This window comes from Anopheles marshallii, chromosome 2, assembly GCF_943734725.1.
Source record: "Anopheles marshallii chromosome 2, idAnoMarsDA_429_01, whole genome shotgun sequence".
Classification (NCBI taxonomy): domain Eukaryota; kingdom Metazoa; phylum Arthropoda; class Insecta; order Diptera; family Culicidae; genus Anopheles; species Anopheles marshallii.
The window spans coordinates 40,395,028-40,422,217 of NC_071326.1; the positions used below are offsets into that span (position 1 = coordinate 40,395,028).

Genomic DNA, 27,190 nt, shown 5'->3' on the forward strand with positions numbered 1-27,190 from the left:
CATTGCAGCGTCTATTTCTCACTTCTCCCATCCCGGATCCCTTATCACTACCCCCCTCCAGCGTTTATTTAAATCTTCTACTACGAAATGTAATCTAAATACGGCAGTCGTGAATGGAGACATCAAGCGCCACCACGTGCATGCTCACAGATCCATGCGGGGCTGAGCTATGATACACGGCTGCCGAGACAACAACCGTAGAAGTAATTGGTTTCCTTGCCGAGCGAGCGTACAAGCTTCCCATCGCGTCTTTCATTCACGGCTCGCGTACGTACATAGGCACAGATGGTGCTTCCGGCAGTAACACCGAGACGCACACCTCAGCTTGCATGACAATCTTCCATCAAACGGATATTAGCTAAGCTTTCGCGACACCGCACTGCCTCCAACCGCACCAGCCCTTGGCACCACGTGGGTGTGGTGTTCACCCACGCGCATAGTGTGACACACATGAGACATCGACCCACGTAGGGGGGATATGGTTGGGATAAAAGTTAAGAAAAAAATAGCAGCCTTTTATTGGCGTCAGATATAACCTTGAACGTCATCGAAGAAAATGGTTAAATATATTACTTGTACCCTTATCAGTATTGTAGGAGTTTATCCATGTCTGCGTCCTTCGTGTTAGCCAACTATTCTAATAGATTGGGCATATTTTTGAGGGAACCTTTGCTCCAAGAGGTCGTGGCATGATATTTATTACATGTGCCTGGAGTCTTAGTTCAAAGTACGTGGGATATGGCCCACATGGGGAAAGGTGTTACTGAAGACGAAAGATTCATCATAGATAGTAGGGTTAATAAAAGGAAATCAAGGAACATGAAGGCCTAGTATCAAGAGTTGCCTGTTGGGTTTTTTTTTTGCGAAGCAATCAGTTTCTACCATAATCTTACATAAAGATCCTTTAAAAATTGGTGTGCAAATTCAGAACATTGTAACGAAAGGTTGATTGAACTGTAACTGGTGCCATGGATTAAGTTAAAGATACGCTTGGTACGCTGGACAGCTGAACGCGAAACAGCCCGACACTGTGCTACCGTACCGCGCCTTTAAACATTGTTATACTGAACCCACGATTCGGTTAATACAACAAGCGCTACTAATGCCATTTTCGGCTACTTTCCGGTACACATCTTCCTTTATTGATACGTGATTGATTTTGCTCTCCGTTTTCTTCCTATATACTACAGCCGAACGTACAACGCGCATATGCTATCGTTTTCAATTAACCTTTGGATGTTTGGGGACGGTGACGATCGAGGGTCGAGCCACCGCTCCCTAGAGACTGCGACGGAACGCCTACAACCGCCGCCTATTAGTGCGCTGCTTGGGCCGGTCCTGCTAGGTGACGCTTTCGACACTGTCGGCGCTCTCGTTACACTCCATTATCGACTGGAAGGTGACGAGGTGCGGCGTACCGGTATCGCTCGGCGTACGACCAAGCTTCGGTCGTGTCGCTGCCGTCGTGACGCCACGCTCATCATCTTTGGTGTGCGTTCCGGGTGCCGCCGGTACGTTCATGTACTCGGCCGCGCTCCCGAACACCGGCACATTCGACGGATACATTACGTAGTGGGACTCGTGCTTCGCACCAGCCCACGAGCCCGCACTGCTGCTGCTGCTGCTGGTGCTATGGGTGCTGTGGTTGCTGTGGCTGCTGGCGGTACTGGAACAGCTACCGTTGCTGCAGCGGTTGAGGGCACCGACGAGCGTACCGCTGCCCAACCGCACACCCCGCACCAGATGCAGCTCTTCGCTGATGGGCCGCGGTGACGGTGGTATCATGTAGTTTTCGTTCTCGGGCGTTCCCTTCGGCCAGGATTTGCTGTGCGAAAGGCGCCGTTCGCTGGTGCTCTCCGTTGGCGTGTGTACCGCACCGGCCGACATCCGCCCGCTGCTCTGTTCTGAATTGTCGCTTCCCATGCTGTTCATGCTGAGCGAGAGGCTTTGCGGTCGCACCACCGCATACCCCCCATTACTCCCGCCGGCCATGGAGAACTTAATCTCGTCGCACACATCAGTGCCGGTCGGCTCGTTTAGTCCACCGCCGCTTCCAACCGCTGCTCCTGCAGCTGCCGCCCCATTTTCGCCCCGATGCTTCGATCCCGATTTGCCACCCACTGGGGAGGGTTTCGTACGCGAGAAGAAGCTCCTCATACGCTCGAACGGTGTCGGACGCTTCAGTTTGTCCTTCAGCTCCTTCTGTATTTGCTCGTAATGCTCACGCATTCGCTGCAGCTGGTCCTGCTTTTCGCGGAAGCTTTTCTGCACATCGTTGCGGTTTTTCCACAGCGTCACCAGCTGCTCCACCTCCTGTATGGAGAATACGTTGTTCTTAAAGTCGGATATGATCTCCAGCAGCTCGTCGTCGACGGTGCGTCCCTCGGAGCTGGATGTGTTTCGTCGTCGCGGTAAGCCGGCCGTCGTTGTGCCGTACGTATCCTCGGACGGTTCCTCCTTGCGGAAGCTTAACCGCACGTGTGATGCTGATTCGGGGCGTTCGGTTCGATCGACCACTTCCGGCACGTTGCAGTACGGGTGTACCGGTATGTTGGACGGCTGTATCATGTAATCGCCCATCGGTTCCGCTGTGGTCGGTAGTGGTGGTGGCGTCGGTGTGCGCTCGCACGGTGTGAAGGGTGCATTGGAGGGCTGCAGCATGTAGTCACCGCTGCCCACGCACTCCGCCGATGCGGTCGATCCGGCCTCACAGTTTTCCAGCAGATCCGAACACTCGTTGCTGAAGATGTCGTACTTGGACCGTTCGGACGATTCCATCGACCGCAGCGATCCATTGCAGCGTCGGTCCGTGTCGCGGCCCACATCAAAATTGTGCTCATTCTCGCCACAAACGTCCTTCTCGTCCGGTCCCGGCGGTGTCAACTCGGCCACGGGTCGATCGTTCAGGTAGTGTATGTTGGCAACGCTCGCCCCGCCACCGTCCACCTGATCGGACCCGTTTGCACAACTCATGTCGATGTAGCCTTCCGCTTGCTTGAGTGCGTGCACGTGGGACATAATCTTCTCCGCGTCCGTTTTGTTCTGTGTGCGCACTGCGGGAACAGACGCACCACCGCCAGCAACGAACTGCTTCGGTTGTATCATCACCTGATCCGAACTGGTACCACTTACGCCTTTGAAGTAGTGGTACATCGTGGTAAGTTCGTTCATTTGCTGCAACAGAAGTATCGATCACCGTTAGCACTTGCCGAAACTCTTGCACAATCTCACAACTTACCGAGAAATTCTTCAATGCGCTCGAGATTTTGTAGTGTCCAGCCACTTCCGCAATGTCCGACGGTGTTCTTCCACCGATATTGCGCATCTCGCACGCAATCTCTCCGCCGGGCGATTCGATGAGCTGCATGCAGAGCCGCTCCAGGCCCCATCTGGCGGCGAAGTGCAGCAGTGTCGGATACTCTTCGGGATCTGTGGGAAAAAAAACGGCAAAAGAACGAACCGTGAGAAGCAGCTATTCGCTGTTCCGGCTGTTGGGAAGTACATACAGATGTCACGATGGCACCCCATGCCAACCTCACCGCCGCCGCTACCGTAGTTGAGCAGGTTGTAGTTCGGTGGTACATTGCGCAGGAATGCCTTCAGCAGCAGCAGATCAAGCTTGTCCCGATCGTTCGTCGACAGTCCGACCGACTGACAGATTAACTCCATCGGCGCATCCTTCGACGACAGGATCTGTTCGAGCTCGCGCATCTGGCTCTCACACTTGAGCGGCCGACTGCCGAGATCGACGCTATTCTTCTCCAGCCGTATCTTAATCATCATCGATATCTCCATACAAACCTCTTCAGGGTGTATCAAGTGCACACAAGGGACAAAAGCACCCAAAAGAAGGAAGAAAAAAACGCATGAGTTTCCCATTCATCCATCAATTTCATCCAGATGGCACTTCCGTTTCGGATTGCAAACCCCTCGGTGGAACGGTTCAGGGCCTGAAGGTGAGAAACGGATAAGCATTCACAAAACCACCTACCTGGCACGTTGAACTGTATGGTGTAGGGATTGCGCCGCTTGATGTTCGTTATCTCGATCGTTTGGTCCGCCTTTTCCACCTTGATCTTTATCCAGTCCTCCTTCGTGAGCGGTTCGTGCAGGATCAGCAGGATCTTGCTCTGGCCCACCTTTACCTTGCGCGGGAACAGCACGAAAGACTCGTGGGAACGGTGGCCGTTAGCGGCGCTTCCCACCGCACCGCCCAGACTACCGGCTGGGCCGGTCGGTGAGGTGGGCGTCTTCGGTTCCGCACCGGATGGTGTGCGCTGCAAGACCGTCTGTTGACGTAGCGCCTTGCCGAGAATGTCGGTCGCAATGCCGAGCAGCTCGCTCACGAACGCTGTGTCCTTCTCGCGCACTGGACAGGTTCGCCAGCGGTGGTAGCCCGGCAGGGCGGTCTTTGCGAATTCGTTCACCGCACATTCGGACACGTCTAGCAGCATGCCGAGGACACGGTTCGGTGTTAGCAGCGTGTGTAGCTTCGTGTGCAGTAGGGACGGCGAAAGTCCCATCAATGCCGGACAGACGACTACGATCTGTAGTTTCGTAGATTCACACTGCTGTATTACGTGCGTGGATTGCTGTACCACATCTTCGTCCAGTTTGATGTGCAGGAATCTGACAGATGAGAGGAGTGGGCCAAACATTAAATCTGAAGTCCTTCGACAAAGCCAAGACGCGATCTTTCGTTGGAGAAAGATTTACATCATGTCTAGGCCATCTTATAAACACAGAACTATACTCACTTGAACGGAAGCCTTCCGCGCTGTTTGGTGATCTTGTCGAAGCACACCTTCAGATGGTTCACCCACAGCATACCATGTTCGCTATGGCGCGCCGTCACGAACAGCACGTCCATCGCAGCCGCCGGCAGCGTTCCTGAATTCCAAACAAACCAAGATCGGAACAAGAGCAGAGAGAGTATCCAGTATTACACGCCGAATGTTTTGATACAATTTCACAAGCAAACGAGAAACGCTACACAAGATGCCACACGGCAACGGCACCGGCAAATAAACGCTGGCAACGCTTGAGCAAAACCGGGGAGCCACTGTCACCGCACACAGCGTGCTTAGCCGACGAAATGCAGCTCCGGAAAGAGCTCGAGCCGATCGGGCGGATGAAGCTGATCGCTGGAAAAAAAAGGCACGATCGCCTTCTTCGTCATCATCATCGGCCGTTCCTTACACACCGCGAGTTCCGCGGCCGATCTCGCGCAGATGGAAGAGCGAGGCATTGTTTAATGTGTTTGTTTTCCGGTCGTTTGTGTGTACAGCGCACGCATAAACCACCGTCACACAGTCTGCGGTGATGGTGCGGTAGCACGAGCGCGTCCGTTCCGCCATTTGTTCACCCTCGGGAAGGAAGGAACGTGATCAAAATAAAGAAAGAAAGAAAGGAAAAAAATGGCCAATAGCGCACTGGTGTGCGCGGGGTCCAGTTCGTGCCGCGTCCACCCGTGGGGGCAAATTTGAATGCATGACGTGGTGTAGTGATGTTTCTCGCATCGACCAGCCTCGATCGTGAGAGGGAGAGAGATAGATGGGAAGGGCAAGGCGTCCTCCTGTGGGGAATGCGGGAATCAAATGCGCTTTTTTGTGTGTTACGGGTGAGAGTGGATGACGCCCAGCAGGGTGATTGGAGTAGTGGGTAATTAGGAAGCGAAGGGGCTAACATTAGAACGGGTCATAGAGTCGGTTTCCTGGAGTGATAAACGATGCAGGCGAGATAGTGACATGCGAGTCCGCTCCCAACCGTTCGCTCCCCGCACGTTCGCTGTGTGGATGGTGATTTGTGTGCACAGTTTTAATATGGCCACAAGTGTATATACACACGCGGAAATAGACATCAAAAAACCGTCTTCCATCGGCCCGTAAGAATGCGCGAGGAGGAAGTACGCCCGTTACCATACACGGCACGAGATGAACGCTTCTGCTTTCGTGCGTTCGCTCGCGGGCTTTCTTTTTCTTGCTTGGAATCGTAAAGACAACACCAGGGACCGTCAACCGCCGTTATGGTAAGCGATTCTTGCTGTTTCTTGATGTTCCAACGGGAGCATCGCACTTACCGGAATCGGATGTGTTGCCAGCCGGCTGGCAGGGTGCTTTCGGGGCCGGAGAGTTGGGCACCTGCAAGAAGTAACGTGGACGTGTCCAAAAGCGGCATTTTAGTTTCACATGCGAATGGCATCGGTCCCTTTGGGAGGGGGTTTGGGTGGGAAGGGAGTTCGGGGTGATGATGGAACAGCGGAAACAAAGCACATAGAAGGACTTTAACACCGAATTGATGCAAACCATCCGCTAGTTCGGGCGCGAGTGACTTGTAAAGCAGTTGGGAGGGGGGGGAGTGGGCGGACGGGGGAAGATGAGGGGAAGGAACTGAAAAACGCAGCACAACACTTACCTCATCGATGGAGGTTTCATTTTTCATCATCAGTTCGCGGCCACCATTGTGCTCCAACTGCTGCGGATGCTGTTGTTGCGTCGGCTGTAGCTGTAGGCGATGATGAGTCGACGTCCCGAAGGAATGTCGGCGCCGCTCCGGCAACGTCCCCGACCGTCCACTGCTGCTGGGTGGTGTTTTGGAATGTTTACAAAGTGCTTTCGATTAGCGCAAAGTGGAACAACCGACGCCACAACCGAACAACACTTACGCAAACGGCAGTGACAGCGCCGGTGGTGATGCGGCGGCCAGCATGGGACGCGGTGCACCATCCTCCAGGATCGGTCCGTCCGGCACGGTGAGCGTACCGCCCGTACATGACGCACTGTTGCTCCGGTAGCGAAAGATGGTGGTGGGGCCACGGACGGGCGGTGACGAATCTGCGTACTCTGCGGCCCCTGCCCGGCCGTCCGCGATCGTGGCGGTGCGTTTCAGCTTCGAGTAGGTCACCAGGCGCTTTAGATGGTAGAATCGGTGCTTCTTCTGCTCCACCTCCGGCGGTTCACCCGGACCGGACGCGGCATCTTCGTTAAAGTAGTTTGGATTATCTGTCCGCGGTGGGCGAGCGCGTGGAGGGAAACAGAGCGGGGTAGAATCAATTGAAAAATCGGACTTGAGGATAATCATGCAATCATGGAGGATCTGAGATGAAGAGCACACCAGACGAGACCGATCGTTGTTGGGGCCACAGGACAGCTACACACAGCTACATCGCACACACTCACCTGAACACAGCGGTAGTGGATCCATCTGTTAGTACACTTTCTTCCAGTGGTTCTCCACTCGGGCAACTCAAACTGAGGATCACGATCACAAAGAAAATCGATCGAACGCAGGGATAAACATTACAGCACACAAACGAAAAACACTTCCATCCTGTGGCAAAAGTTCATTGCATCGTGGGACACCATTATCTGAGATCTAGCCTCGGTATGGCAAGATGCGTTGCTGCAATTTACATATTGCACTCACTCACACACGAGCAAACCACACACCCGCCTATTGGAATGTGAGCGGAAGGAAGCGAATAACGCTCCGGAATTGCTATTGATCGATGGACTGAGGAAATACTACTGCACTTTTGTCGTTTTTCATCCAAGCAATCCGGTTCAAATCTCCCAGCATTTGTTTATTTGCTCTATCCGACAACACATACTACCTCTCTCTCTTTCTCTCTTTCTCTTCACTTCTCTTACATTCTCTGTATATTTCGTTTCATTTTTTTTTCTCACTACGAATCGCTGACCACACTGACGGGATGCACTATTTTAGTGAAAAGATGCAACAAAGCACTTCCTATCACAACGCTTTCTGGGCACACACTGCCAAGATACACCCACGCTACACACAGAAGAAAAAAAAAACAACACTTTCCTACACTAACCCGCAGATACAAATCTTCCCTCGCTCCAGCATCAGCGGTGCGCAAGCTCGCAAAAAAAACGTGTCGTTCTCGATCGTCTGGCTTCTCGCGACTGCCTCACAGCAAAGAGACACCACACACGCCCGGGACGACACACAAGTCCAACGTGAGACGGCGAGCATCTGATCGAATTATCTAATCTAAACTAAACTCGTCCTCGTCGTCTCGCATCCCGCGCAGTCGGAAAAGGAACCGACACACACACACACACAAAGAGACACACATTTCATGCCGGGTCGTTCATCATCGTCGCGCGCATCGCCCAGTAGTCACCGTGCAATGCGTTTTTACACGGCTTGTAATGTTTACATGCAGCTTTCTCGCTCACACCCTTTGCAATGCCCACCTCGGTACACGCTGTTTGCCTGGCCTTGTCACTCCGTCACGATCGTGTACGCGCTGTAGGGTTTTGGTTATATTTCGAGTGTGTTTTCATGGCTTTCGGCTCTCTGCACTGTTTTCCCTCTTTTCTTTAATTCACTATTGCGCTCCTTTTCCCTCCCATTCATCGCTACCACGCCGGGTTGCGCTGGGCTGGTTTCGGTTTGCGCTTCTCTTCCGCTTGCTGCGTGAACGAAAGCGTGTTTTTATTGACATGCGCACCGCATCGCCCTCATGCACATCCCACATGCGCACAGGCGCATATTGTGAGCGTATGTTATTTGCCCGTTTCGGAACACAAGGAGGCTTTTGGGAGTTTGTCGAACCGTCGATGCTGGCTTCCAGCAGCTACGGAGCGAAGCGTAGGCCCGGAGGTTGGCAAACGCGTAGGCAGGCTAGCCCATTCGCCACAGCGCGTCTGGTGTGCATGTGGTCGGTGTGCCGTGAAAGGGAAAGAGTAAAACGAACCGCCATGTGAGAAAAAGGGTCCCATAAGCCACGCACGCCATACATGTTGCGCATCCCTGATGGATGTGGAATATCCGATGCCATTCAAACAAGGAAAAAGGCATACACCGATACCATTCCTTCACAATGCTTAGCGATTTTGTAGGGGAAAAGGTTCTGTATGCTTAAGCACACTCTTTTATCGCACGGAAGACTTAAATCGTTCAATATTCACACCAGGTTGGGAGACCGGAAGTAAAGCACCCTTTTCTTGTGTTTGTATTTATGCAAGATAACGATCGGTTTGAAGGGACAAATAGGGTTCTTTCATTGCCCTCAGCACGTATCATTTATTTTTAACGGATCGACGATTACCAAACCTCAGCTCTGGAAAATTATGATTTCGGTTATGCTTTGCATGTGTAGCATACAAGTTGCAGCAAACTGGCTCGAAGCACGTAAAACATTGCAAACGAGTGGAGAATCACAAAAAAATGAAAAATAATACAAAAGATACGTGCATATAATGCAAAAAAATATCTACGAGCTAGTGGGGAGACGATTTCATTCCCATAGGAATAAATGTTTGAGGAAAATGTTAAATAACTCAATAAATCGTTTCGTTGTTCTGAAGGCACGATGAGTTTAGAAGCGCTGGCTAGCAGCTGTCAAATCGTCAACGTCAAAAAGCCGCGCACAAAAGTAAACAATCAGTTGTGATAAGAACGAGGGCTGAAATTCACGTCTTCCTGATTCTTTTCCCCGTGATATTCCGAAGTTTAGCAAGTGTTTCTTGTTGAAAAATGACTCTCGAAGCAATTAAGTACAAAGCTGGCCAACTGCAAATACTCGACCAGCTACTGTTGCCCGGAGAATCGAAATACATTGCCATTGCCGGCGTTAAGGATGGTTGGAGTGCGATTCATAAGATGCAGGTAGGTTAAAACACATGAAAACCTGTAAATTTGGACAAAAGTAGACTGTTTTCCGCTTTTCCGTACAGGTGAGAGGTGCACCAGCCATTGCCATCGTTGGATGTTTATCGCTCGTGGTGGAGATTTACGATCAACAGTACGACACGAAGGCTGCGCTCGAGCAGGAAGTAAGCAAACATCTGCAATATCTCGTCACGTCACGACCGACCGCAGTAAACCTGAAGCTGGCGGCTGACGATGTCAAGGCACTGATTGAAAGTTGTTTGGCTAACGAAACGGTTAATGTTGATGGGATGAAACAGGAGTAAGTTATTGTTTTTGCGCAAACGGATGAAAATCTTTTCTCTAATCGGTTTTTGTGTAATATTTTATGTTTTTAGGGTTATCAAGTCGATTGAACATATGTTGGAGAAGGATATAAGTGATAATCGTGCCATCGGCGACAACGGTGCCAATGTACTGTTGAAAGGAATAGATAGGCCATTGAAATTGCTAACTCACTGCAACACTGGATCGCTAGCAACCGCAGGGTAAGCTATAGAATCTCTTCAATTCAACGGTTAATACTAAACACACATATTTGTAGGTATGGAACGGCTCTAGGCGTAATACGGAGTGTAAATGAAAGGAGTCTCCTAGGTCAGTTTGAAGAAAATGATCCATAAACGGAAACAATATGGTTTTAATTAAATGTAACTCGTTTTAGAGCACGTATACTGTACTGAAACCCGACCGTACAACCAGGGTGCCCGCCTGACCGCTTATGAACTTGTACACGATAAACTTCCAGCTACCCTAATCACGGACAACATGGTAGCCGCCCTGCTAAACACCCGAAAAATCGATGCCATCATCGTTGGTGCGGATCGTGTCGCGGCAAACGGTGATACTGCGAACAAAATTGGCACATATCAGATGGCTGTGGTGGCAAAACATCACGGTGTGCCATTTTACGTGGCTGCACCATTCACTTCGATCGATGTCGCTATTACGGACGGTTCGCACATTAAAATTGAGGAACGACCAGAACACGAGCTAACGCACATCGGTGGGCAGAGGATTGCCGCGCCCGGAATTGGGTGCTGGAATCCGGCATTCGACGTAACACCGGCCGAACTGATAACGGGCATTATCACCGAACGCGGTGTACTGAAACCGAGCGAACTGGCTGAAAAGGTCAGACAAAAATGAATGAAGCGATCGCGCGCTGCGGTTGAGTAACGTTATTTACGCAAAAAGTGTTTTGTTCTTGGTATTGGTACTGTAATCTAGCGGGAGAAAGAATTTACTAGAACGCAAAGGTTTTACGGGGAAAATGCACTAATACATTCAGAGGTTGAGAAGGAGAAATTGTGCTTCTTTTGCAATTGGAAAACATAGCACACAACGCAAAACGGTCAACAAATGAATCACGTTGTACGTGAAAAGTGGCTGCGTACTTTGACAGCTTATTTTTGAAATAGATGGAGCTTTGAATATCAGGCTAACGGACGCTGTTGCGTTATCAATGTGCATGCGATGCACTGTACGGGAAAGTGCTTTTCTTAACGATTATTGTTTAGAAATATCCTTTTCAAAGTGTGATAGATAGATAAAAGGGCAGTGCGTAAACACACGGATGACTCAGACTTTAAGTGAGCTCTATGACGGTGTAAGGAATGGCACATTGATGGCAGTTATGATATGAGGTATGCTATGAGATAACTTGTCTCTTTCTATAAACCATTCCATTCGTAGTTTTGCTTCTAATTAGGGAATTATAGCCTATGTCAACCCTACTGTTCAAGAATAAGGGCCGTTCATCCCAGACTCTTTGTCTATGGAGTTCTTGAAGAGGTTGTGACATGTGGAATACCTTCTCGAGGTTGCTCTCAGTCAATTTTTAATCGATAAACAACTGGTTATGTCACGAATGTCACAGGCTCGAGGTTAATCATTTGGAGCAACACATTCTTAACGATTATTTGTTGTTCTACGGTAACTATTCTTTACTAACCATCCACAACGCAGCACTAAACATGGCGCACTCAGCATGCAATCACCAATGCTAATTGTGCAAGATAGCACATTCGTGTGCAAGCAAGAACGGCTTCAATACTGCATCGTCTGTGGCCCATCGAGCTATTATTGGTACGGGCTTGTTTTCCAATTATCGTGACAATCGGAAAAGGCTTCTGTGCAACAGTAGAGCGATAAACTTGTGTGCTTAATTACCACGATACTGCCAATGTCGATGCGCGTCATGCGTTTCACCCGGTGTTTGGCATTTCCTTATCGCACCCGTTATCGCCTGGGTTACCGAGTGTTCCGAAAAAAAGCCCTTCAACAACCTATTTGCGCTAAGCCGGCCTACACATCTGGATCGGGGAAGGGGGAGATTAGTGATGAACCGCGAAAGCCTGAAGATTTATGGAGTTGGAAACGGTTGTATTCTATTTAAATTAGATAAACAACTGAATTAAACGCCCATTAATGTACCGTGTAGAGTGGAGACACTTTGACGGTTATTTAATTTCAAATTGTTTCTTTTTCTGGATAAAAAAGATGGATTTCTGGATTCATTCCAATCCAAACTTTAGGAAATAATTAGATTTGGTCGTAACCCAAGTAGGACCAAAACATGTTCAATAAATGCCGCAGCTTCGTTCATACTTGAAGACGAAAGCAATCATATGATGGTTGGAAATTCTTGGGTACCATTAAGCCTCACGTGACGTTCTTATCGCTGCGGAACACACACGACACACTAAAGGTTCGTCCGTGGAGGTGAAATAAGATATCGCTATCAGACACCAACGATTCAGAGATTGGCTCGTCACCGATTCGTGGACGCAGCAGATGCCGTGCAGCAGTGGTACGGAACAGTCGTGAAGCTACGGTCGAAACAGTAAGGTGTTCATCCTTTCGCGCGTGTCAGTGCTCTTTGCCCAGTAAGGTTAAACTTTATTTTTAAAAAAAGGAGGAAGGGAACTTCCTCAGCTGAAGCCGCAACCATGGGCGCGATGTTCCGAAGCGAGGAGATGAGCATGGTCCAGCTGCTCATCCAACCGGAAGCTGCCTATCAATCGGTGGCTGAGCTGGGTGAACTGGGAATAGCACAGTTCCGTGATGTGCGTAAACCTGCATACAAGAATTGTTCGATTCAGATCAGCAGATGAAACCGCATTCGCGACCGCCCTTCTTTTACAGCTGAACGCGGACATCAACATGTTCCAGCGGAAGTACACGAGCGAAATTCGACGCTGCGAGGAGATGGAGCGCAAGATCGGATACATTCGCCGGGAGATCGTGAAGGATTCGGTGACAATCCCGGACATGCCGGAAGAGATTCCGCGCACACCGAACTCACGGGAAATTATCGACCTCGAGGCGCAGCTCGAGAAGACGGAGAACGAGATCGTGGAGCTGTCGGAGAACAACCATGCACTGTTGCAGAACTTCATGGAACTGACCGAGCTGAAGCATGTGCTGGCGAAGACTCAGGTAGGCACCAGGTTCATCTCAGCGAGTCTAAAACCTTTTCTTATGAACGACTGCCTCTTCTTGCTGGTCTATCCTCTCCAACCGCGCAGGTGTTCTTCTCGGACAAATCGAACGTCCTGAACCTGGAGGCCACCGGTGGTGAGGCGGCAAACGATGGCAAACCGCTCGGATTTGTGGCCGGTGTCATTACGCGCGAGCGGATCATCGGCTTCGAGCGCATGCTGTGGCGCGTATCACGTGGTAACATTTTCCTCCGTCAGGCCGCCCTGGACGAACCGCTGGTTGATCCGAAAACGGTAAGTGACGCCGCGTGTTGTGCCAGCGATACGGGCAGGTGATGGATTTTATCGCTGCCCACATCGGAGACGTCAAACACTAGTGGGATCGAGTGGTGCCGTGTCTTGCTGTGTGTTTCACAAGCGTAACAACCTCCCAGCACTGGTCACATGGGGTTGTTGAGTTGTAACAGATAAGGTCACGAGGTGTAATGGCGCACCGTAGAGAAACGGGTGGTTTGCAACCAAGACTGATTAGTTAAATTTCGTGCGAACTGGTGAGACACACATCATTCGAAGCACAGTGTATGTTTTTGTGTTATAAAGTGAAAGTTACATAACGTCGGTCAGACTTCCCACAGATAATGGGGCAATTGGCTTCATTTTGGTCCTCCGCCCAACGTCTGTTCCGGTATAGGCTCCCGTCATATCTCTATTTACTCTGCATTACCATCTGTTTGCTAACTTTCCTTTTATCTTGACCATACCGTAGGGTGATTCGGTTCACAAGATTGTGTTCGTTGCATTCTTCCAAGGCGAACAGCTCAAGTCGCGCGTGAAGAAGGTGTGCGCCGGGTAGGTAGAGCAATGCTATCCGAACCATCCCAGCGTCGATGGTTGAATGTCCGAGGTAACGAATGTCGTTTCCGATTTTCTTTGTTGATGTAGTTATCATGCCTCGCTGTATCCGTGCCCGAACGAGTACAACGAGCGTGAGGAGATGCTCCGTGGCGTTCGTACGCGCATCGAGGATCTTAAGATGGTGCTGGGACAAACGCAGGATCAGCGCCAGCGCGTACTTCTGAACGTCGCCAAGGAGCTGCCGAACTGGGAGATCATCGTCAAGAAGGTGAAAGCCATCTACCATACGCTGAACATGTTCAACGTGGACGTATCGAAGAAGTGTCTGTTCGGTGAGGCCTGGGTACCGACGGTCGCTCTGCAGGATGTGAAGACCGCTCTGGTGAATGGGTCGGCCGCGGTGGGTAGCGCTGTACCGTCATTCTTGAACATCATCGAAACCAATGAGGATCCTCCGACGTACTACCGCACGAACAAATTCACTCGTGGCTTCCAGAACCTGATCGAATCGTACGGTATCGCAACGTACCGTGAGGCTAATCCGGCGCTGTACACGATCATCACCTTCCCCTTCCTGTTCGCGATTATGTTCGGCGATTTGGGTCACGGTATGATACTGCTACTGCTCGGCCTGTGGATGGTGCTGTGGGAAAAGACACTCGACAAGAACAAGGAGGAAATCTGGCAGCTGTTTTTCGGCGGTCGATACATCATTCTGCTCATGGGTATCTTCTCCATGTACACCGGTTTCGTGTACAACGATCTCTTCTCGAAGGGCATGAACATCTTCGGTTCGGCATGGAGCATCAACTACAACACCTCCACGGTGATGGAAAACAAGGAGCTGCAGTTGAATCCCACGACCGACTATTCGGAAACGGTGTACTGGTACGGGTTGGATCCGCTCTGGATGTTGGCCACCAACAAAATCATCTTCCTGAACTCCTTCAAGATGAAGCTGTCGATCATCTTCGGTGTGGTGCACATGATCTTCGGTGTCAGCATGAGCCTGGTCAACCACAATCATTTCCACCGGCGAATCAACGTCCTGCTGGAGTTCATCCCGCAAATGTTGTTCCTGGTGCTGCTGTTCGCCTACATGTGCTTCATGATGTTCTTCAAATGGATCATGTACTCAGCCGTCACGGATGAAGATCATCTGAAGCCGGGTTGCGCACCGTCCGTGCTGATTATGTTCATCAACATGATGCTGTTCAAGAGCCAGGAACCGCTCGATACCTGCAAGGAGTTCATGTTCGACGGTCAAGACACGCTGCAGGTGATCTTCATTGTGCTGGGACTCATTTGCATTCCGTGGCTGCTGCTGGCCAAACCGTTCTACATCATGTTCCAGCGGAAGAAGAAGGGTACGGACTATGGTTCGGAGGTGGCCCAACAATCGTCATCGAACCACCATGACGATGAGCCGATGAGTGAGATTTTCATCCATCAGGCAATCCACACGATTGAGTACATCCTCAGTACCATCTCCCACACCGCATCGTACCTGCGTTTGTGGGCGTTGTCGCTTGCACACGCCCGTAAGTTAGCCCTAGAATACTGGAGGCCTTCGTAGGAAGGGTTCACTTACTATTCTTTTTTTTCTGCAGAATTGTCGGAGGTGCTCTACAACATGGTGTTCACGATTGGACTGTCAAATGACTCGTATGTTGGTGCCATCTTGATCTACCTGGTGTTTTGGCCCTGGTCCGTTCTGACCATTGGTATCCTGGTAGGCATGGAGGGTTTATCTGCCTTTTTGCACACTCTTCGTTTGCACTGGTAAGAAGAGTTCATGTTGCTATAACTGACCTCCGTTAATAGTAAATTATTAAAACCTTTTTTCTTTCACAGGGTCGAATTCATGAGCAAATTCTACGACGGTCTCGGCTACGCCTTCATGCCGTTCTCCTTCAAGGCAATGCTGGAGCAGGAAGAAGCTGAATAAACGACTAAACGAAGCCGTACGTAGATGCCACTATTGAAATAAACGATGGTATAGCATGCAACATTTGGTGAATGTTACAAATCAACCAAATATCACATTTGTTGAGCAAGTTCTCGATCTCGATTGCTAGAACGGGATCTGGTTGTCTCGCAGGTATCTCCGACAACTCAACTCTTGGTTATCCCTACGGAATGCAAAGTTTCACTGGGAGTTTCTTTAAAAATGTCGAACCTTCTTCTCCTTCTATTTTGTGAAGCAGCGATATTCTTAAGGCTTACCGCTTCTTTTTTGGCTTACGACTTGGTCTTTCGGTCTCTATAGCGTCATCTGCCTTAAAATCGAATATAAAACATTAAAAGCGCTTCAGTTTTAGGTGTTTTTCAACTCATTTACTACCACAATTTGATATGCGATCGATATCAATGTACCGTGGGAGAATTGATGTTTAATGACCTTCGTGTTTGCTAACCGAGAGAAAACTGTATGCTTAGTAATCATGGCCGATGCTGGATACAACTCCATGCATTGGTGAGCAAGTTGAAAAAAGACCTATCAATTAAACAGACCTGCAACAATGGAAACTGCATGTTTCAAAACCCAAGATCAAGTTTTTGTGCAATTGGGGTAATCCATAACGTTTTTTAAATCTTTACACAATATCAGAGAAAGAGTCGTTGTAAAATTGACATTTAAAACATGGAAGAACGAAAACGTTGGGGATTGGACACATTGCAACGGTGGCCGGAACGGAATTTTGACTGTCTGATAACATAATTTACAATAAAATCGTTACATACATTTCACTAGCAGTTGCGTTGCTTCAAGACTTGGAACTCAAGCATGAATAGTTTTCTTTATTAAAATGGGCCGTTAGTAACCGACCTCATTTTTTGCTCACTGTTGCAACAGTTGTAAGAGTTGAACTATGCAAATAATTACTTATGTGTATCTCTTTACGCAAGTGAGTTCATCTGGTTGGAACAAATTTCAAAAAAAAAGTCCATTAAAAAATGGAAAAAGCATCATTCTAAAACCAACATCGAAATAACGTTTATAAAAGTGATACTGTGCACTGGTATTGGTGTAATTACAGTACCAAATGCTACTGTCTCACCTTATCCAAAGAGTAAATGTTTGCACGGCAAACTAGCAAACAGAGCTGAGTTCCAGCACATCTCGGTGCATCCCGCATCAAGCGTAGTACAATACAGTCGAACCACAAACAAAGCTACCATTACTCTCGAAACACGCTCACGTACGACGTCTGCCACATACATTCCGTTCCATGGATGCAAGTGCGTGCTCCTACCTGTGTCACTACCACGATCGTACCCTAAAACCAAAAATGGCTCGATCAATCGAAATGGACTAATGGAACCGGCAGGGACATGGAAACGCACCTGATCGCAGCAAAACCTCCACGTTTTCGACGCTCTATGTAGAAGCGCGTGACCTTCCGACCACGACGACAGCTACCGCACCCGCTGGTCTGGTATTGTATGCGGTATGGGGAATCGTACGCGTTGCGTGTGTGTCCGGGTAGCGTGGCATCATCGCGATCGCACACTACGGTTTAGGCGGTGTTAGTCGAACGCGCCAGTGATAACCGCACTCACTACGATTGCATCCGTGTGCAGCGTACTGCCGATTGGGTAGAGAGGCATTCTTCATCACATGATCGCGCACCAGCGCCGTGTCGTGTTGTTTGAGGTGCAAATTAGTGCGGATCTGCAAATAACCACTCCGGAGCGGAGAAGTGGCACTACATCGCGACATTTCGTTTCGTTGGGAGATTCAGGCTTGAGCTGGCCAATCATTCCACGACTATCGTCGCCTTCACGTGGTCCAGGGATCACCGATCAACAGCTTTGTGTGGCGTAAGTAAGCGTTATCGATACGGTAACGAATGTAGCATAAAACGAGTGTGCGTACCAGAGGTTACATTGATACGCGAGCGACCTCCGGGACCGTACAAGCGAATGTAAAACAGAACCCATTCTAGGGACGCACACGCAGAGAGCACAAAACAAAACAACAGCACCATCAGTTGGCCGTTGCAATTAGAACAGCACTGCTGTTGCTGCTGCTGCTACTAAAGCCACGATGACGCATACAATGGTGGGGAGAGCGCGTCGACTGTTCGATCGTTGCTCGGAACGCGAAAGCAACCGTGCCGCACGGTCGCGCTCTCAGTCGTTCAGTGACACTCGACCGGAAGACAGCATTCACCCGATCTGCCAAGCGTTCCACGCTCGATCGGGCACCGTTTCCGTCCTTGAACTTTAAATATCGTGTTCAGCCAACCCCGCCAGGGTTATCAGGTTGCGAAGCGCACCGACAGACCCAGACGGCCGAGTGTTGCGAAGATTGGTGAAAGTAAGTGGTCTGGAGGGTGTAGAACCGAGCCTCGGGGCACAGGGGCGCTCAGATTCCGTGTCAGGTGATTGATTTTGTGCGAACGGGCTTTGTGAGCATACGATCATGATCGCGCCGCGCGTCACGTGATAGGCATCACGAGTTCTTTCCATACGCATTTGAGAGAAGCGGAGCGATCGTTGCCGAAACGAATGATTGTTAGATTGAGTGTCTTTTGTGAAGTTGTTGAGATTAATTTGCGTTCCGCTCTCGTTCGTTCTAATGGTGTGTTCTGTTTCTTGCAGCTTTAATCCAGTACACCAGCGCACCGCCGCAAGAACCGCCTAACCATGGCGATGATGTTCCGGAGCGAAGAGATGGCCCTGTGCCAGATGTTTATCCAGCCGGAGGCGGCCTACACGTCCGTGTCCGAGCTGGGAGAGACGGGTGCAGTCCAGTTCCGTGACGTAAGACACATCAACCGAACTTCCCCGCCTAAGCATACTTCCTAACGCTTTGCTACTTTGCGCTTCCCACAGTTGAACGTCGACGTGAATGCGTTCCAGCGGAAGTTTGTCAGCGAGGTGCGCCGTTGCGATGAGATGGAGCGCAAGCTGCGTTACGTTGAGGGTGAGGTGAAGAAGGACAACGTGCAGATCCCGGAATGTTCGGTGGATGATTGGCCCCGGGCACCGAACCCACGCGAAATCATCGATCTCGAGACGCGCCTCGAGAAGACGGAGAACGAAATACTGGAGCTGTCGCAGAACGCGGTCAATCTGAAGTCGAACTATCTCGAACTAACCGAGCTGAAGCATGTGCTGGAGCGGACGCAATCGTTCTTCTTCGAGCAGGAGGTGATCGTCAGTACGGACGCAGCCAAGAGCAACCTGATCGCGGAAGATCCGACGGCCGCCCAGAGCCGTGGGCGGTTGGGTTTTGTGGCTGGTGTAATCCAGCGCGAAAAGATGCCGGGCTTCGAGCGGATGCTGTGGCGTATCTCGCGCGGTAACATCTTTCTGCGGCAGGTCGAGCTGGAGGAACCGTTGGAAGATCCGGCTACGGTAAGACAATCAAACGCAACTGACCTGTCCGGCTTTTGTCCGTCTTTATCTGAGGTGTTAATAGTTGTGATAAAAATAGTTGAGAGAAGTGGTAGATTGAATAGCAAAAATAGAAGCTAACGTGTAATTTCCATCTCTCTCTCACCGGTGCAGGGTAATGAAATCTTCAAAACTGTATTCGTGGCGTTCTTCCAAGGAGAGCAGCTGAAGGCGCGCATCAAGAAGGTATGCACCGGATACCATGTGTCGCTGTATCCGTGTCCGAGCTCCGGTTCCGAGCGTACCGAGATGGTGAAGGGCGTTTGCACGCGCCTCGAGGATCTGAAGATGGTGCTCAACCAAACGCAGGATCACCGTTCGATCGTCCTAGCTACCGTAGCGAAGGAACTGTTCAACTGGCGCATCATGGTGAAGAAGATGAAGGCCATCTACCATACGCTGAATCTGTTCAACATGGATGTCACGAAGAAGTGTCTCATTGGAGAGTGCTGGGTGCCGGTGCCGGATCTACCCAAGGTCCAGAAAGCGCTCTCCGATGGATCCGCTGCCGTAGGCAGCACAATTCCGTCCTTTCTGAACGTGATTGACACGAACGAGGCGCCTCCGACGTATAACCGAACGAACAAATTTACGCGCGGCTTCCAGAATCTGATCGATGCGTACGGTATTGCATCGTACCGTGAGGCGAACCCGGCCCTGTACACGATCATCACTTTTCCGTTCCTGTTCGGCATTATGTTCGGTGATCTTGGCCACGGCATGATAATGGCACTGTTCGGTTTGTGGATGGTAACGGGCGAGAAGAAACTCGGCGCCAAGAAGTCGACCAACGAGATCTGGAACATTTTCTTCGGTGGGCGCTATATTATACTGCTGATGGGCCTGTTCTCCATGTACACCGGATTCGTGTACAACGATATCTTCTCGAAGTCGATGAACATCTTCGGATCAGGCTGGAGCATTAATTACAACACCTCCACGGTAATGTCCAACAAGGATCTTACGTTGAATCCCGGTTCGACCGATTACGACACGGAAATCTACCCGGTCGGATTGGATCCCGTATGGCAGCTGGCCACGAACAAGATTATCTTCCTGAACTCGTACAAAATGAAGCTGTCGATCATCTTCGGTGTGGTGCACATGATCTTCGGTGTGTGCATGAGCGTCGTCAACCATAACTTCTTCCGCAAGCGCATCAGCATCGTGCTGGAATTCCTGCCGCAGATCATCTTCCTGGTGCTGCTGTTCGCGTACATGGTGTTCATGATGTTCATGAAGTGGATCGCCTATACCGCCAAAACCGATTACCAACCGCGTACGCCCGGCTGTGCCCCGTCCGTGCTGATCATGTTCATCAACATGATGCTGTTTAAGAACTCCGAACCATTCCACGGCTGTGACGAGTTTATGTTTACCGGTCAGAATGAGCTGCAGCGTACGTTCGTCTTCATTTCGTTGCTTTGCATTCCCTGGATGCTACTCGGCAAGCCGTTCTATCTGATGTTCAAGCGCAAGAATGCATCACCGGTAGGTTACATGCATACGTCCGTCGAGATAGGAGATAACATACGGTTTTTTTCCTCGTGATACTTTAGACACCCATTCCCAATAATGGAGACGTCCATCAGGGAGGTGAATCGAACCATAGCTCCAGCCCGAAACCACACGACTCGCACGACGATGAACCGATGGCCGAAATCTTCATCCATCAGGCAATCCACACGATTGAGTATGTGCTCAGTACAGTGTCGCATACCGCGTCCTATCTTCGCTTGTGGGCTCTTTCCCTTGCCCATGCGCGTAAGTATATCTTCCATTGCTTCCTTGAGGAATGTCGCTTTGGGGTACTTTTTCCTAACGCTTTTTACTATCTCGTCAGAACTGTCCGAGGTACTGTGGAACATGGTACTATCGATGGGTCTTAAGCAAACGTCCTACAAAGGTGCCATCATGCTGTACTTAGTGTTTGGTGCCTGGTCACTGTTTACGCTCGCCATTCTTGTCATGATGGAAGGATTGTCCGCCTTCCTGCATACACTGCGTTTGCACTGGTAGGACTTTTGTGCACTTCACACTGCACTTCTCTAGCCAAACAAAGCTAATCGCGTTGTTCCTTCTCATTTGCAGGGTCGAGTTTATGAGCAAGTTTTACCAAGGTTTGGGCTATGGTTTCCAGCCATTCTCGTTCAAACAGATCATCGATAGTGATGAAGATTTTGAGTAATGGAGTGCTTTCCGTCCTGCACGTGTCTGCAACAGTGGTCGAACGTATGACGAATCCAACTGCACCGGCACATCCCAAAAGACATGCACCCTTGTAGTATTGGAGGGTATTTAAGGTCCTTGGTTCACGCTTCGAACCAGGCAAGCGTTACCAAACTGACCCATACCCCAAGCATCCGTAGCAGTAGTAACAAGAGTAGTATATGTGCAAGCCTAAATGCAAATCCTATCTGCACGGTATTATTGCATACAAAACTGGTTCCACTGTGTAGTGTGTTTTATTTTCCCCGATGACGGTACGAGCAAGAGCTGGTTAGATCGACCGCGTGTGACAGGATGGAAAAGTTAAACTGAATCGCCAATAACTACCCAAAGCGCATTTTGTTAAGTTAAGGTTGACTGTCACTTTTATTATTATTATTATTATACACGTATTACGATTACCTATGAATAATAGAAAGGAAAAAGGAATGCAGGAGGAAGCGGCAATGTTTCCCTTGCAAGGAACTAAGTGTAACAAAACCCATAAAATTATCGATGCTAAGAACCGTCCACAAGAAAGCATGGGACCGTGAATGTTCTTGCGCGGCAACCCACTTACGACAAAACAATGCATAAGTGCCTTTCACATTACTCGTCACAATATAATTTAAGTACAGATGATTCCTACAAACATCTATATCTCTTCGGGCCGCCTCCATCTGTCTGACTAACCGTTACGTTACGAACATGGGTTTTTTTTTGTTTGTACAACTATAAAATACGTTGAAATAAGGTAGCTGAAATTACCGAATTTCCATGAAAACTACTACAACACACCCTTACTGAACTGGTTCAGATCGTTTCATCTTCACTATGCGTATGCTTATATGATTTTACTTCGAGAAGAATGACTGTAAGTCTTGAGATTAACCGGCAGGCAGCCATTTGCACGGGGAAGGGAGTTTCGTATGCCGCCGCCGCACGCATCACCTGGAACGATCCGGTGCGGATCATGCCAGTGCTGATGGTGGTGATGCTGCTGCTGTTTGGCGGTCTTTCTGGTACGTCCACGTTCGACTACAGCTTCGATGAAGCTCTTAACGTTTCGCTATGAACTAGTGAGTGTGGGGATGAGTATCATTAGTTACGGACAGATAGGTTTCTTAGGTTTTTTGAGTTCAGTCTCTTCCTCGCCACCGCGACGGGACACCTCCGTGTACCGTTCGCCCTTGAACGAAACAATCTTGTTGTCCCGATACCGGATCAGCTTCTTCGGTTCCACTTTCGGTGCAACCGGTTTGTACTCCCGGTTGTCCTCCTTATCGACATAGGAATATCTGATGAAAAAATGCAGAACGTGACTAATAGGAATGCTATTGTCGGAGAACGCGTTTGCTGGTAGTACGTACTTTGAGATGATGCGATTTTTAAGCTCGTGTTCGTCCACCTGCTGGTGCGGTTTGCCCGCCTGCAACATATTGTTCGATGGGCCCTTCAAGCTTTGGCCCGCCTCTTGGCGATGGAGAAGAATTTGTGTCGCCCGATCGACATCACCATTTGCGATCAAAATGCAATGCTTCACCTAGCAAAATTATGGGGGGCGAGAAAGAAAATGGAAATTATTTGAAGGGCCTGTGTATGTCAACCGTCTCTTCGCGACCTTTCTTACCTCGATGAATGAGCTGTCGGGAAACATTTCCTGCAGTATATCGCACTGTTCCGCAAATAGATCGTAATTGCATCCCTCGGTCGATCCACCATCACTATCGGACAGGCGGTGGGTACGTTTGTGCGAATCGTGGCCCATCGCTTCACGATCACTTTCCGACGAGTGACGTCCCCGCAGCTTCTCCTCCGGTATCATATCCACCAGAGACAGTGAACTATTCGGGTTGGGGGAAGAAAATGACATTAAACACTAGCATAGGCACGTAGAACACGAACACTAGTTACATGAGCAGGTTTTACTTACTTCAGCGATAGATTGTTCGATTCCGTCTTCGAGATCGGATTTTTATTGGAGATTTGATTTTCGAGCTCGAATATCCAAGTACACACTGTTTCCGGCTCAATGTTGGCAAAGTCGTTAAAGTACGCCGACATCATCTCGATGAAACCTATTTCAAAGGACATTATAGACCGCGTATAAAACACAGAACCCCACAGCTATCCATGTTAGCCGACAACAGCTTACCTTCAACATCGAAGCACGGATCCTGGGAGGCTTCTTCGAGGATGGATATTACGTACGACAGGACGATCTCGTCCACAATGCTTAGATCCGCTTTCGGTATGTGTTTACGGATAAAGTGAAAAAAGCTTTCCTTAACCACGTCATGGTGTTGCTCGATGTTGGTCATTCCTGCAATCAAACGGCACCAAACGAGAATACCCCATGAAAAACGCACGGACGGGCAAACAAAATGCACGTGAAAAAAAGCAAGAAAGAAAAAAAAACGCCGATGAGACCTCCGCTGCATATGGACAGGAAAAAATCGATAATCCTTACCGTCCTCCGGTTTTTAATGCACTGGCGAACACGATTTGAATGTTCCGATACCCTTTTTACACCGTGCCCGTGTTTAGAAGCAGCTTTATTCACGCTTAATTACCCTGCTAAATTACAACCCTATTACACACCCGAAAAAAGGTAGAGATTTCCAGAACCACTTTTGATGGCTACAGCAGATTCTGCAGATTTGTTATTTTTTTGTTAATCCCAAACATCCAAACAAAAGCAGTGCTGCCAGCGAGCGTTTGATGTACGGGGAAAAAAACACACAGCTTGACAGCGCCAGTGTGCATGTGTGCGTGAAATGTGTTCGTCGTGCTGTCAGGCGAGAACAATTTTCAAACTGCACGCATTCGAGCAACGGGCGCTTTGTTGTTGTTGGGAAAACTGACCGTTACAACTAGTTGAGTGCGTGTCACAGAAGCTATTTCCCGGGTTGATTATCAAACATCTAGCCTTTCGAGCGTTTTTGACTTGCACATTAATCAAATATTTCCATTTCAGTTGATTTTCGTAAGTTCCACGATATTTGACAAACAAGAAAAACATTGCATGTGCAGTCAGGCCAGCTTGTCAAGGTAACAATTTTCTGGCACAACACATTTATTCGAATATATAATTGTATTATCGTAAATTACATATAATGTTGTAAAAACCACAAACATCGTACTGTTTCTACTCTACTACACCATTTATACTACGAAGGACAGTAGCAGGCAAACACTTATTCTGAATCATACGCTTGCGTGGGTTTTGTTCATCTTTGCCACTGACGGCAAGATACGCCTAGATCGGTCAAGTGTTTACCATCACTGGGTGTGGACTAGTCGTCCGAATAAAATAAGTAATCAAGGAAAGATGGTTGCACAAATTTACAAACTAAAGCCGGTATTTGTTATCGGAAATGTTTAAAACTCCGTCTTGGCGCGCTTTGCTGGCGAGGTGAGAATAGCGTGCTGGTTGGTATTTTCTATTAGGATCGGCTTCAATATACTCGTTTCGGACCGTTTGTACTCCGTTCCGATGGTGTTCAAATCGAGGTCTGCGTTCAACACCAACACCTTGTTTTTTTGGGAAGGGAGAAATAACAGCAACCGGTCTCTCAGAATTATTGATAGAAGAAATAGAGACAAAAGTAAAACGTGCTTACCGGAGCGGGACGTGGTGACGCGCCATGAATGAGCCAGTTTTCGTGCAGTTCGTGCAACTCTTTGAGGTACTCGAGCGGAACGCAGCTTTCTTCGGAACGGGCCCGTTCCTTCATCCGTTCGTACACCACTTCAGGGCTCGTTTGTAGATACACTGGAAGATAAGAACAGGGAAGCACAAATTGCAATTGCTACTTCATACAGACACGGGTACACCGTGTTGCTACCCGCATCTTACCAATAAGGTCCGCTTGTATGTGGATATTGCAGCAGATGAAGTCATACCATTCCTGGAGCACATTGTACATGCCGCTATGCAACGAACCAGAGGCCAGCATACTCTCCACGAAGCAATTTCTATTTATAGTAGATCAACATGAAGTTAATGCAAAATGCACACAACGCTTAATTGCAACTCATAACAATCGTACCGCGCACTGAACAATGACCGCTCCATTAGTTTGACCGATTTGTCCGTCTGGCAAGTGTGCATGCCGAGCATCGTCAACGTTACATACGTCTGGAATGGCATCGCCCAACGGTGGGGCTCCTTGTACATAAGATCCAGCAGATTGACACCACCACAGTTGCGCCACTTCTCCACCGGTTCCGTCAGCAAGCAGATATCGTCAAATTTCTGGAAGTGGTTCAGGAACGTCGTCTTGCCGCTTCCAATGTTACCCTCCACGAACACCGTGAACGGTTTCTTTCCATTGGAGCCCAACTTTTCATTCGCTATCGAAAACATGCTGTAAACGTTGCGTCCTGTGAACAGGAAGAAAACCCCAACACGACACTATCAGATTTCCACCGGGTCAAAAGAGGCACACCGCTTAAAATGTTGCATTCTTACTGGATAATCGAACCAAAAACTATACCAATAAATGGTAAACGGCACAAATGAAATGGACAAATGTTACAAACAAACAAACAAACACCACAGCAGGCTGAGTCAAAACTGGTTAAATTTCGTCAAACTAGACACGGCAACAGGAAGGCCCACGCGAAGTGAAAGAAAACTGTTTTAAGCGCGAAAAATCAACCCCTTCGGGCGTGTGTCAAAGTTTCCATGCGCCAGCTGCAATAACCGCGCCAAAAACGGGACGTCACATGCGTAAACTACCCCTAATAATCTGCCTGCGCAAAATTGATCTCAACATTGATTCATTTGCGAAAATTCTTTCCTACAATACGCGTGGATAATTTTATCTACGGAAAACAGGCTGCCGCAGTGAAACAAATGCACAGGTCGAAAAATTTTGAATGAAACGAGATTCGTTTTTTCCTACAAAAAAAAAGTTTACAAATACGACCGCGTTTACATGCGTCGGCTTAGTACTTCTGATCGCGCCAACGACGCACAAGATGAAGACACACAATGTCACGATTTATCGAGAACATTTTGTAAACAAACGTATTTTATCGGGGAATGTGATGAAGTATAAAACGAAGGTATACCGATAGCTACAGAAACTTTAAAATCATTTTCACCTGTTACAATTTCATTATATATGGGCCCTTTCGAACGCTTCGGAAAGGACGGAGCTTGTGATTTGTGCTGAGGCGTCACAGGTGCCAAATGGCGGTCTAATCAGCTCACAACTACGCGGTCAACTGCCAATGATACTGCCACACAAAAACTACAAGGGATAAATTCAGGGCAAATTCGTAATTAACATCATGCTATGCTACAAAGGCTTAGTTAACATCGCCGACCTAAACAACTGAGCCGCGGAAAGGTACTTCGCCTTCGCTTACCAAACTGACTGATCGGTCGCACTGCCGGTCGCAACATGAACAGCAATGGTTGAACCAGCATTTTATACGGCAAAAGTGTACAGGAAGTTTCATGAAATAGATTTTCAAGGAGGTACGATCGTTTTCGCGGAAACCACACGATAAAACTTTACGACGCACATTATAAACAAATCGAATGTCAACAAAGTGCAGCTGGATGGCGCAAGATCATTATATAC

General features: G+C 48.9%; 6 protein-coding genes across 7 annotated transcripts; 3 read left to right on the forward strand and 3 right to left on the reverse strand.

Moving 5' to 3' along the window:
- Positions 1–1,341: 1,341 nt before the first annotated feature.
- LOC128718997 (phosphoinositide 3-kinase adapter protein 1) lies at positions 1,342–7,203 on the reverse strand. The gene is made up of 9 exons (XM_053812618.1): positions 7,179–7,203; positions 6,665–7,001; positions 6,415–6,577; positions 6,080–6,140; positions 4,758–4,890; positions 3,992–4,629; positions 3,507–3,803; positions 3,239–3,429; positions 1,342–3,174 (listed from the first exon to the last, which is right to left on the reverse strand). Exons 1-9 carry the CDS (start codon positions 7,201–7,203, stop codon positions 1,342–1,344), a joined length of 3,678 nt encoding a protein of 1,225 aa, XP_053668593.1.
- Positions 7,204–9,507: 2,304 nt separating this feature from the next.
- LOC128706768 (methylthioribose-1-phosphate isomerase) lies at positions 9,508–10,836 on the forward strand. Its single transcript, XM_053801711.1, has 5 exons — positions 9,508–9,639; positions 9,708–9,943; positions 10,020–10,169; positions 10,226–10,278; positions 10,346–10,836. The coding sequence occupies exons 1-5, from the start codon at positions 9,508–9,510 to the stop codon at positions 10,828–10,830; spliced, it is 1,056 nt and encodes a 351-aa protein (XP_053657686.1). The 3' UTR covers positions 10,831–10,836.
- Positions 10,837–12,632: 1,796 nt separating this feature from the next.
- Positions 12,633–15,927, forward strand: LOC128707682 (V-type proton ATPase 116 kDa subunit a 1-like). Its single transcript, XM_053802640.1, has 7 exons — positions 12,633–12,749; positions 12,829–13,122; positions 13,212–13,418; positions 13,891–13,973; positions 14,067–15,520; positions 15,590–15,761; positions 15,834–15,927. The coding sequence occupies exons 1-7, from the start codon at positions 12,633–12,635 to the stop codon at positions 15,925–15,927; spliced, it is 2,421 nt and encodes an 806-aa protein (XP_053658615.1).
- Positions 15,928–18,632: 2,705 nt separating this feature from the next.
- Positions 18,633–21,573, forward strand: LOC128707326 (V-type proton ATPase 116 kDa subunit a 1-like). Of its 2 annotated transcripts, none has more exons than XM_053802277.1 (6): positions 18,633–18,749; positions 18,822–19,346; positions 19,500–20,897; positions 20,945–21,149; positions 21,229–21,400; positions 21,477–21,573. In XM_053802277.1, the coding sequence occupies exons 1-6, from the start codon at positions 18,633–18,635 to the stop codon at positions 21,571–21,573; spliced, it is 2,514 nt and encodes an 837-aa protein (XP_053658252.1). The 2 variants fall into 2 exon arrangements, with proteins under 2 accessions (XP_053658252.1, XP_053658253.1); XM_053802278.1 differs by having other exon boundaries at positions 19,500–20,876.
- A 1,013-nt stretch (positions 21,574–22,586) lies between these two features.
- Positions 22,587–23,914, reverse strand: LOC128719812 (CUE domain-containing protein 2). The gene is made up of 5 exons (XM_053813449.1): positions 23,749–23,914; positions 23,527–23,671; positions 23,224–23,437; positions 22,964–23,136; positions 22,587–22,891 (listed from the first exon to the last, which is right to left on the reverse strand). Exons 1-5 carry the CDS (start codon positions 23,912–23,914, stop codon positions 22,699–22,701), a joined length of 891 nt encoding a protein of 296 aa, XP_053669424.1. The 3' UTR covers positions 22,587–22,698.
- A 1,060-nt stretch (positions 23,915–24,974) lies between these two features.
- LOC128719419 (deoxynucleoside kinase) lies at positions 24,975–27,033 on the reverse strand. The gene is made up of 5 exons (XM_053813043.1): positions 26,973–27,033; positions 25,646–25,979; positions 25,453–25,571; positions 25,217–25,368; positions 24,975–25,127 (listed from the first exon to the last, which is right to left on the reverse strand). The coding sequence occupies exons 1-5, from the start codon at positions 27,031–27,033 to the stop codon at positions 24,975–24,977; spliced, it is 819 nt and encodes a 272-aa protein (XP_053669018.1).
- Between the last annotated feature and the right edge of the window lie 157 nt (positions 27,034–27,190).

Excerpts from the sequence above, each read along its gene's own strand:
- LOC128718997 (XM_053812618.1), bottom strand. The coding sequence starts at position 7,203 with ATGGATCCACTACCGCTGTGTTCAG. Across the intron at positions 4,891-6,079 it reads TGGCAACACATCCGATTCCG|GAACGCTGCCGGCGGCTGCG; the intron begins GTAAGTGCGATG and ends TTTGGAATTCAG. Across the intron at positions 3,430-3,506 it reads GGGGTGCCATCGTGACATCT|ATCCCGAAGAGTATCCGACA; the intron begins GTATGTACTTCC and ends TTTTTCCCACAG.
- LOC128706768 (XM_053801711.1), top strand. The coding sequence starts at position 9,508 with ATGACTCTCGAAGCAATTAAGTACAAAGCTGGCCAACTGCAAATACTC. Across the intron at positions 9,944-10,019 it reads GTTGATGGGATGAAACAGGA|GGTTATCAAGTCGATTGAAC; the intron begins GTAAGTTATTGT and ends TTATGTTTTTAG. Across the intron at positions 10,170-10,225 it reads GGATCGCTAGCAACCGCAGG|GTATGGAACGGCTCTAGGCG; the intron begins GTAAGCTATAGA and ends ACATATTTGTAG.
- LOC128707682 (XM_053802640.1), top strand. The coding sequence starts at position 12,633 with ATGGGCGCGATGTTCCGAAGCGAGGAGATGAGCATGGTCCAGCTGCTC. Across the intron at positions 13,123-13,211 it reads ATGTGCTGGCGAAGACTCAG|GTGTTCTTCTCGGACAAATC; the intron begins GTAGGCACCAGG and ends CCAACCGCGCAG. Across the intron at positions 15,521-15,589 it reads GTTGTCGCTTGCACACGCCC|AATTGTCGGAGGTGCTCTAC; the intron begins GTAAGTTAGCCC and ends TTTTTTCTGCAG.
- LOC128707326 (XM_053802277.1), top strand. The coding sequence starts at position 18,633 with ATGGCGATGATGTTCCGGAGCGAAGAGATGGCCCTGTGCCAGATGTTT. Across the intron at positions 21,150-21,228 it reads TCTTTCCCTTGCCCATGCGC|AACTGTCCGAGGTACTGTGG; the intron begins GTAAGTATATCT and ends CTATCTCGTCAG. Across the intron at positions 21,401-21,476 it reads CATACACTGCGTTTGCACTG|GGTCGAGTTTATGAGCAAGT; the intron begins GTAGGACTTTTG and ends TCTCATTTGCAG.
- LOC128719812 (XM_053813449.1), bottom strand. The coding sequence starts at position 23,914 with ATGACCAACATCGAGCAACACCATGACGTGGTTAAGGAAAGCTTTTTT. Across the intron at positions 23,438-23,526 it reads TCGAACAATCTATCGCTGAA|TTCACTGTCTCTGGTGGATA; the intron begins GTAAGTAAAACC and ends CAACCCGAATAG. Across the intron at positions 22,892-22,963 it reads AAAAATCGCATCATCTCAAA|ATATTCCTATGTCGATAAGG; the intron begins GTACGTACTACC and ends TTTTTTCATCAG.
- LOC128719419 (XM_053813043.1), bottom strand. The coding sequence starts at position 27,033 with ATGCTGGTTCAACCATTGCTGTTCATGTTGCGACCGGCAGTGCGACCG. Across the intron at positions 25,980-26,972 it reads GCGACCGATCAGTCAGTTTG|GACGCAACGTTTACAGCATG; the intron begins GTAAGCGAAGGC and ends TCCTGTTCACAG. Across the intron at positions 25,572-25,645 it reads CGGTCATTGTTCAGTGCGCG|AAATTGCTTCGTGGAGAGTA; the intron begins GTACGATTGTTA and ends TACTATAAATAG.